The 10,463-nt window shown below is 40.2% G+C and overlaps 1 protein-coding gene across 1 annotated transcript; it reads right to left on the reverse strand.

The window, feature by feature from the left end:
• Positions 1-7,331: 7,331 nt before the first annotated feature.
• On the reverse strand, positions 7,332-10,190 carry LOC105037938 (G-type lectin S-receptor-like serine/threonine-protein kinase At1g34300). The gene has a single exon (XM_029262468.2). It carries the CDS (start codon positions 10,126-10,128, stop codon positions 7,585-7,587), a length of 2,544 nt encoding a protein of 847 aa, XP_029118301.1. The 5' UTR covers positions 10,129-10,190; the 3' UTR covers positions 7,332-7,584.
• Between the last annotated feature and the right edge of the window lie 273 nt (positions 10,191-10,463).

Genomic DNA, 10,463 nt, shown 5'->3' on the forward strand with positions numbered 1-10,463 from the left:
ATGCCGGGCCAAAGAATTATTCGTGTTTCTGTAACACGACTCGTAAAGTCCGTGTTGGATGGCGGGCGGTAATCGAGGGGGCGTGGTCCGTCCGGGCGCGGGGGGAGCATGTGCGGTGCACGTGAGGAACGGCCCCGTGACGGCGGTTAAGGCTATTAGAGAATAATAGGTACGTTCCGGTTAGCTGTCCCGCTCAAGTAACGACCGACGGCCGAGGCGGGCTGACAGAGGCTGCGGATGGACAGAGGAGGCCGTCGGTCCTCCGTGGGCCGTCCAGTACTGGCAGCGCGAATCTCCTCCGTCCGTCATGACCGGATGGTTTGGTCCGTGTCCAAATTCCGCTAATGGAATCCAAGGGAAAGACTTTTGCTCGAGCTCCGGTTGCTCCGTTCTCGAATAAGAGCACAAGTTCATCGTGACGCGAATGATAGACATACCGTATCCCATTGTAGAATAGAGTGGTGCATGAAAGGTCTTCTTTTTCTTTTTTTTTTTTTTTCTTTTCTATATTTTGCAAGACCTACAGGATTATGATAATATCAGACGGATTCATGGATCAACAGGATAAATGTCTTGGTACGCTATTCGTTCTTAAGTACTTCCATCACAATGATTTTGGTTCCCACATTGTTACAGATTATTTGGAAAGGTGATAAGCACATAATACTATAATGTCATTGTTTATTATTTTTCATTGTATTTTTAACAATGATGTTATTGGGTATTGCTTTATTTTAGAAAAATCTAATTTAAGGTTGAGTAGGCAAATAGAAACAACAATATATTCATTTTAATGATAAAGTAGATATTAGTTTTATGCATTAGTTAGGCATATATTGGCATTAATGAAAACTTGGGATGCGTAACTTGACGTGGCAAGCTACCATTGGCTGATTTTATGGGGCTCACTCCCTGTGATATCAGGTTATAAAGAGACGCATACTTGCTTCCCATCTTGCAAAGCAAATCAATGAACAGCCACAATTGAGGAATAATTAAAATAAAAAACCACCATCTGTTAAGTGGAGAAAAAGAAATAAAAAGGAGTAATGGGGAAAGAAGAATGGTGGCTTTCAAGTTCTTCGATCTCCTGCTCTTTTGGCAATGCCTTGGACTTGCATAGCTCGATTACCATGTAAAGGAGAGTTAACTATAAAATCAATTCTTTTTTTGCTGTTCTTTTATTAGAGTTCTGGCACTTGCTCAATAGACGGATGGTTGGGACCTAAAATTCAAAGTTCAAGCTGCTATGAGAGAGTGAAAAGCAAAAAAAAAAAAAAAAAAAAAAAATGGAATTGCAAGTTAGATAATCAAATAGGTTCCTAAAGTGGGTATCTCATAACATGAACTTAATTTATAGTAAAAGCATTACATAGAAGGTTAATTATGGAGCATAATATGAGTGGATTTATTGATCATACCTAAAGGGTGTTAAATGTAAACATCAAAACACTTGAACGAGCCATGGGATTCTAAACTATGCAAAACTACTTCCAATATCTATCGAAGTTGTTTCCATATTTCAACCATTGACATTCAGATTATAATGAAGCAACCTTACTATTGCAGCAGGATCCGATTTCTTTACTTAACCCAAAATAAATAGTAATATTGCTTGGTAGATTCATACATGATGCTCGTGATCATCTCTATAAGAGAGATTGGAGAGACCCTAGTCTTGCCTCTTTCTCACTTAAGCGCCTTTAACCCCATCCTCTTCCAACTAAATCTGATGTCCTTCCATGGCCTCACATGAAAGTGTCAAAAAGGAGAAGTCTTTGGCCAAGAAGTCGGTATGCAGGTGCTTCAAGATCAGGAGACGGTTGAATATGGAAACATCTCCAAGCTTTTAGCTTTTCATCATCTTGAAAATTCTTTAGTTTTTTCCCAGTTAATTCTAATGTTCTATCTTCATAGCTAGTTTTTAAAGGTTCTGAATTGGAAGACTTGTTTCAACTTTAACGTATTTTCCATTACAGTGGATTTTATTATGTCAAAAATGGTATTAAATCAGTAGTAAACTAATACATATAGTAAGTTTCCCCTTTGGATGTTATTTTACGTTATCAAGGCTTTAGTGTCAGTGTTTACTTGGCAGTTCTCACACCATGATCTTGAAGCCTTCAAGACAAAAATAATATTTAGCAAATCAAAAGTGAAGTTATAGTTATAAACTTTAGAACTGGCAAATTTATGTTTAAAGTCCGCTAAGGTTGGCCAACAACCGAGTTTATTACAATTGAAAATGTAGGATGTATTGTTTTTTTTTTTTCAGGGACATCCTCTTTAGTGTTTACTGGTCGATTAGCAGTTTATTGAATATTTCTATCAAGCTTATTAGGTTCATCAATTTTCCAAACTTTCAAGGTTATGCATTTTAGTTATGACTCAGATGGTGATGTTTCAAGCAATTTGATACTTTTTTTCTTGAAAGTTTCAATTACTTGGTTTTATTATTCCACTGGCATATATAAGTTTGGGTTTTGATTGACCATAGGTTCTCAGTCATTAGTTTAACTTCTGCTTTATTGTTTTTTTGGAAATTTCTAATTTTCTTATGGTTATATGATCCCATTCTATTTAAGTAGTCATCTGATGTCAAAAATGCCAAATGGAATAGGGACTAAAAATGAAAGATACTCTCTATGCAGATCACAGCATAGGTACAGAAAGCAAGTTATAGAAGTATAATCAAAATATACGTTTTAGAGCCAAGAGATCCTTGCTTCTAAGATCCAGATAACTCACATAGGACAACAATGTAAGACAATTTTTCTTTTAGATTATATTTACCATAACATCTTAATTAAGAAGCCTAAATTGCAAGAAATCATAAATCTCATTGAATGCCTTACATCAGGCAGAGACATATTGCAGAAGCAGGAAATGTTGTGTGGAAAGTTCCATTTTGTCAATATTGCCCACTAAATATGATGTGATAGGGCACCATCAAATACCTCATAAATCTTAATAGGCAAGTGAAATGTTCTTCCACCAAGCTCCATTTTGTCAATGTTCCCCACTAAATATAATATGATAGGGCCACCAAATATTAGGGCAAAATTTAAAAATGAAAATTGATTCTCCTTCAAGGAAATCTAAGCCTCTAGACTTGGTATTAAATTCTTAACCATGAAAGATTTTATTGTTCTCCATTCCTCCATCTCTTATGATACCTACCAAGATATGACAAAATGCAGCTTCAGTGGACTTAGTTGTACATACTTGGTACTAGATCTTTCTAATATTGCTTGGTTTAGGATATTGCAGTTAACTTCTTTTCTTTTTTGCAACCGTCTTGTATGAATTGATCTATAAAAAAGAATTTACATGTCTGATTCAAGTAAGAATATCATATGCTTAATTGTAATTTGGAAAAGATAACTCTTTTTTCGACAATTGCTAAATTCAAGATTTGACTGAAACAAAGAACATGGTATCTAGGGTGCAGGGCACTAGGAACATCATCCATGCTTCTACCCTTGAATCTTTCAAAAAGCCAATGTTTGGCACATATTCCCTGTATAAAATGACCCTCTGGAGTACATACCACTGGTATCAAAATGACCACTTCCTGTAAGTTCTAAGTCAATTCACCCATAAGATGGTTATATCCACATCTCTTGAAGGTTCTAAACAACATTAGTTTGAAAGCTTGCTTCCAAGATAAACATTGTTGACATCACTCATTTTGCCTCCTCTTTAGAGGCTTGGCCATCTCTCCAGTCTGCCTCTCATAGATGGCACCTTACAGTTCAGCTAATACCGAAGTCCCGGCATCTTGCTTTTTAGCTCTCCTGTTATGCTCAAAATGAAGAAAGTCCCCTCTTAGCACCTTGCTGCTTCTTGATGTTACTACTTTACCATGACATATGTTGAATCAGCTAGCCACACCAAGACTGACTCATCCTCATCCAGCCTATCACTGCTGCTTGCTGTTGCTACATCGAGGACATGATTTACTCTACATACAACATTAAGGATCGACCAGTCGAGTGACCATTATAATTACAATCAAAGGTATGAGAGCATTCAAAGGATACTGTTTGAAACAAGATAGACATGGGTTGAGGTGATGCAGTAAACAATGCTCCATATATTTTCAAAAGCTGTGTTTTATACTGCATAATTACAATCAAGCCTCCTCTTGGAGAAGAATTAGATCTATTTGGCTACCAAAACCATGACTAAAAAACTGGCTCACTGATATTGATCTTCAATTTAACTATAATAGAAACTTAGTAGTAAATTTACAAAGATAATATAGGTTCACAAAGTTAATATCTACAACTGGTATGATGCAAATGGAAGGAGTTTAGTTGACAACTAGTCATAGATCGCATTCAGACTATAAAACAGAAAATTCGCTATTCATGGATACTAAAGCATCTTGGTAAATGATGATTTATAAATCCAATCCAAAATAGTTGAGTTTGATGGTTAGCATTCTTGCTGCACTAGTGTTGGAGAGAAAGGAAGAAGTTCTCTCTTTTTTTTTCCCTCTAAAGTTTTAGAGAGAAGAAAAAGTTGAATGAAATAAAAAAAATGATGAACCTTTTCTTTCATGTGGTAGGTAGTAATCAAGCGGTTAACTAAAATGGTTATAAAGCTAAAACCAAATATCATGATTTTTAAGTATAAAAATTTTATCAATGGAAGATATTGAACCAATGATCAATATCGATGGGATTGATCAAGTCCTGAAGTTTTTCTCTTGGTCAAAGACTATCCAACCAAAAGAAAAGGAAAAGTTTCATCAATAAAAGCCGCATCACCACCATGTGTGTCGCATGCGCACACGAATAGAGAGAGGGAGGAAGGATTGTTGAAATTCACTGCAAAGTCTTTATTTTATTTAAAATTTATTTTTAGTGTTAATCCACTCCAATTAAGTTGAGCCTTAAATATAATATTTTTGAGTTTGTTTTTTAATTAAAGTAGGATGGTACTGTTTTCATCACTTAGTGGAAGGTGGTGATACGTTTATCTCGTAGTGAGAGAGAGGATGTAGTTTTATGAGGAGAAAAGAGTTACATGCGAAGAAGGAGAGAGAGAGAGAGAATTCTTTTTGATGAGGTAAGGCATCTTTAAAAATATTAATCAAATTTATTGTTTAAGTTTTTTTTTGAATAAATTTATTTTTCTCTCTCACATATTTTTCTTTCACTATTGTTGATTGATTTAATTGATGCTTATTTTGGATCTTATGCCAGTATGTTTGATCTATATCAAGTAGCGTGTTATTTCATACTGCCAACATTAAGGCACATATTTGCATAGGAAGTTCATGCACCAACAAGTGAAGAATGATATTAAAGCAAAAGATCCAGTCACTCGTGTCATGATTTCATGACATTGTGGGAAAGGGAGAAAAAAATGCCGCTTTTCAAACCACTAAAGACATTCCAATAATTCAAGTACCTTGAATTTGTCACTGCTGAATTGTTCCCTAACGATTAGTTGTCCTCAACTTGTTCAATCTCACGTTTTAATTATGACTCTTCAAAACAATGTATTATGATCATTGTTCTTACAATTACTTGTCGTAGTCGTTGTATTATGTTATATTACGATGCAAATATATGCAGATGGATAATATTTTTAGAGACAAGCTGGTTCCCTTAATAGTCATCTTTCTCTTTCTTTTATACTCTCGTTTTTCCTCTCCTCCTTTCCCATCCACTCACGGAACTTGAGAGACCAAAGAACTTTGACACATCTATTTTTCTGGAAGGCAGACAAAATGTCAAGCACCATTGGACTGCCGAACAAAATACAAGACTACTTATCAACAGAACTTTGACTCATCTATTTTTCTGGAAGGCAGACAAAATGTCAAGCACCATTGGACTGCCAAACAAAATACAAGACTACTTATCAACAGTCCCAGAGGAGAAAGTTCCTAAAATGGACCAGGAAAGAGGATGGAGAAGAGAGGATTGGAAATTTAAGCACAGGCTTGAAACCTGTTCTACTGAGCCCAAGGCTAGTCGCAGCCTCACAGAGTTGCGAGCCAAGTCATAGTTGCCATATTCTTGGCTGGGTATAAGCCGAAGTTCCGGGCGGAATTCGCATAAAATCATGGTCCAGCAGAGGCTAAGGCATTTCTTCCGCAGAGTGTTTCAAACTTTTGACTATTTTCAGGTTTATGATCTCTGATGCTTCCTGCAGAGGCCACTGCTCTGTGAGGCAAATATCATGTTAAGTTCCTTTCCGCATTTATGATTCTTATCATGGAAAAAGAAGATTAGTGATAAGTGGTAACAGACTTGCATAATTTCATACCGTAAATACTTTGCCACAACAAATCTAATATACAAGCAGGAACTGAGAGAAAATTTCTCAGCATTTGAGATTGTCCATACAAGAAATTTTTTCTATGCCCGTGTGTCCTCCTACCTAACATATCTTTCAAACATTAAATTCAAACCTTAGATTAATAAAAGATTACAATAAATTTTATTTATATAAATTAAATTATGTTATTAATGTATGATATTATTGCATTCTTACAATTAAAATCTATTTATATAGATAGTTGAAAATATAAAATGACACTAAAAATTTGAAAGAATATTATTTTATTATTTATACTTATTTTTTTTTCAATATGATTAGATCTAGAACCCGTGCACAATGTGCGGGCTCAAAACTAGTGAAGATAATTATTAAAGCCAATAAATCTGCAAGAAACATTTTAATGAGAAAATCTCCAATTTCTTTGAAGCATGAAAGTAACATGAATGAGCATCTTAGTTCAGCTATAATTCATACATCAAATATGACATAAATGACCTAATAAACCATCATCCCTCAGTCTCAAATAACAGGAATAACTCAAAATAAAAATATTCGGCAGCATATGCAAGCAACGAGTCAACCAGCGGGATCTAAAATAGTTCTATGATGCAGTAACCAATATTACAAGTGAACTAGGATCTGAGAGTGTCCGGCCAACAAAAAATTTCATACTGATACCAAAATAACAGCTTGAAGAAGTTCCGTTGGAACGGGCATCAAGTGATTAATCCCTGCTTACTCAAGAGCACAAATAATAGCAAATGAGAGGTCATAACCCAAACAAAATGCAGGCTTGTGTACATCTGATCATTCAACTAGAAGATTTTCACAGGTTGAAGTTAGAAACAATGATCGTCAGTTTCTAATAGTAGATATACAGCAATTAGCTCCCTGTACCTCAGTTCCGATGAACTTGAAAACTGTAAAGGATGGACAAGTACCTCATTCTCATAATTGCTTGTATCAAAACTAGAGTATTACACCTTACATTTCATCATTCAACCAGCAAAATTTTTTTTTCACCAACTGAATTCTGAAAAAACACAGAAATCCCAGCTTGTTATTAATACACACAACTCAATAAGCTTCCTATACCTTAGTTCAGATGAAAGTACAGAGTGAAAAGGTGGAGAATTATCTCCAGCTAATTACATAATTCAAAATGCAGCATGATAGGTAAGTGAAATGTGGTATCTTATCCTGCTTCCTGATTGTCCTTGGGGAACTATGGTTTTTGGAGTAGACAGACATAAAGCAAGTTTTGAGGCTCTATGATGTACATAGTTATGTGGCAGATTGATCTGAAGCAAGAAGCGATGAGGAAGCTTTCTCCAAGTTCCTCCTGGAAATGGATGACGTGTCACCCGTAGTTTGATATGCACTTGATAAAGAGGTAGGAGGACCTGAGGCAGCAAAAGTAGTGATAGTACTAGCACTTAAAGTGCCACTAGTGATATTAACTGAGCAATCTGTAGCCTTCGGAGCAGGAGGCCTCTCAATCTCCATTATCCCTTCCAACATCTGCACCACTTTCCCCATGGATGGCCTCAGAGAGGGCTGCTCTTGGGTGCACCAGAAGCTCACCTGTACTGCCCTTTCCAGTTGCTCCATGTCCACTTCCTGCTCGGCAAGGCTCTTATCCATGATGTTTCTGATGTTCCCGTTTTCGAACTCTTCGTACGCCCATATGGAAAACTTCTTCCTGCCGGTCTCTTCTGAGACGTCGAAGTTCCGCCGCCCACTCACAATCTCCAGCAACACCATCCCGTAGCTATAAACATCGGACTTTGATGTGATCGGGAGATTTGCAAGCCATTCTGGAGCTAAGTATCCTCTAGTCCCTCTAACACTGGTCAGCGTCCGGTGCCGGTGGTCTTTGGGGTGTATGAGCTTTGCAAGACCAAAATCTGAGACCTTGGCATTGTAGTTCTCATCAAGGAGGATGTTCTCCGGCTTTATATCGCAGTGGACAATGCAATCCCGACACTCTTCATGCAGGTAAGTGATCCCTCTTGCAGTCCCTATGGCCACACTGAAGCGAGTCGCCCAGTTTAACTTCCCCGACGACTCCCGACAGAAGAGGAAAGAATCCAATGAACCATTTTTCATGAACTCATAAACCAGCAACCTGTGCCGTCCCTCAGAACAAAAACCAATCAGTCTGACCAGATTCAAGTGGTGGGTGCTGCTAATGGTGGCTACCTCCATCCGGAACTGCTTCTCCCCTTGCTCAATCCCCTCAAGCTGCTTCACCGCAACAACGGTCCGGTTTGCAAGGTCCCCCCTATAAACAGCTCCAAAACCCCCTGCCCCAAGCTTCTCTTTGAATCCCTTTGTCGAACGATGTAGCTCTCTATATGAGAACTGCACGGGAGCACCGGAAGCATACTCAAGAAGTGCATACTGAGCTGACGAAGGGCCATACTTAGGACTGTTCCGGCAGAAGCACCAATACAGCCCCCACTCCAAAGCCATCAACACCAAGATAGTGCCCAAGACCACAACAGCCACCACCCAACCTTTCAATTGAGAGGAATGCGTCTGGATACCGTCCGAAGCCGGTGGCGGCTGGTTCGGAACGGCCGGAGCACAGACCTTGACGAATGAAGTGCTCGGGAGAGCCTGAGACAGATACCCACTAACAAAATTTGATACCTTTAGGTAGCAATAGCCAGACCCGTCAGCAAGGGAGGTGGAAGCAACACAAGAGCTGCCCGAAAGGCAGTTCAACCGGCATGCCGTGATCCCCACAAAGAATCGCTCGGTCGTGATATCCGGCGGGTAAGTCAAGAACAGTGAATGATCCAATTGCAGCATGGTAGAATTCCCAGGGCAATCTTCGATCGCAACCTTCCTCTTACACCCCTTCCGGCTATCATTCGGGTCGACCAACACAAAATTCTCCGACGCGCAGCCACAGACCGGAGATGTATCATTGTAGCTACAAATTCCCATGTTGCCACACCAGCCGAAGACCTCGCACTGGTCCGCCACGGCCGACCACCGGTCGATGGCGCTGGTGGTGCCACTGTCGACACTGTAGGCCCTCAAATTCCCATCAGAATCCAACCTCACGAACCGCATCGCCACGCCACTCTCACCATAATCGCTGCTATAAGCTATGACAACCGAAGTCGAGAGGGATTCATCGGAGAGGGAAACAATTCCATTGGTCTGGAGGGTCAAGACTGGGAAAGTAAGGGTTTTATTGGCAGTAAACGATGAATTGAATCCCTGATTGAAGTAAAAAACGCTGTCGTTCCAAGTGAGGGTAAGGTTTCCAGTATTATTAAGAGAAAAAGTGTAGATCCCGGACCTCAGAGTCTGGCCAATGGTGAAATTTTGATTCTCGACGATTGTGTCGGTGGGGTGGCTGAAGCTTTGCCAGACGGAGGCGCTGCCGTTATTGAGGACGAGGTCGCCGTTCTCGCCGAGGGAGGCGGCGGTGACACCTTTGTTGGAGGTGTTGGACTGCCAGACGACGGCGCCGGAGCCGTTGGTTAGGCGGAGGTCGCCGTCGGAGCGGAGCTGGAGGGAGGCGGCGGAGTCAACCGCGACGGGGTTGTTGTCGGCGCCGGCGGCGGTCCAGACGCGGATCACACCGGAGTAGGTGATGGCCGCGAGATAAAGGGAAGGGTTGTCGGTGTCGGAGACGAAGCCGAGGGAGAAGGTCTTGTTGTCGGAGGTCCAGGAGGAGGAGCCGCTGGGGGTGAGGGTGGAGCCCAGGGAGATGTCGGCGGCGACAGCGAGGGGGAGGCGGCGGAGGAGAAACAGAGAGGAGAGCAAGAGCAGGAGGAGGACAGGAGTGGAGGAGGCTAAAAATCCCATTTTTAGATCTTTTTTTTCTTTTCTCGCTCTCGTCCTCTGATCTTCTCTTCTCGCTTGGTGGAGAGTTGGAAGAAGGGTTAGAAATAGAGAAGAGGGGAGACGACCATGACCCGGGCAACGTCCGCTGGGAGGTGGACAGTTTTGGCAGCTGATGGTCTAAGTCATGTACACATAGACATTAAAAGTCGTGTTCAGCTAGATTCGAGAATCACGAATATTTAAGATTACGTGTATTGTCATCGATGGAGATAAAGTTTGTCTTGTGCGGCGGATCTAACTCGGGGCCCCGAAAGGCTGGCGAGCGAGTATGGCAGCGTCAACACGGTATGCAGGTT

The sequence above is a fragment of the Elaeis guineensis genome, chromosome 1, assembly GCF_000442705.2.
Source record: "Elaeis guineensis isolate ETL-2024a chromosome 1, EG11, whole genome shotgun sequence".
Classification (NCBI taxonomy): Eukaryota; Viridiplantae; Streptophyta; class Magnoliopsida; order Arecales; family Arecaceae; genus Elaeis; species Elaeis guineensis.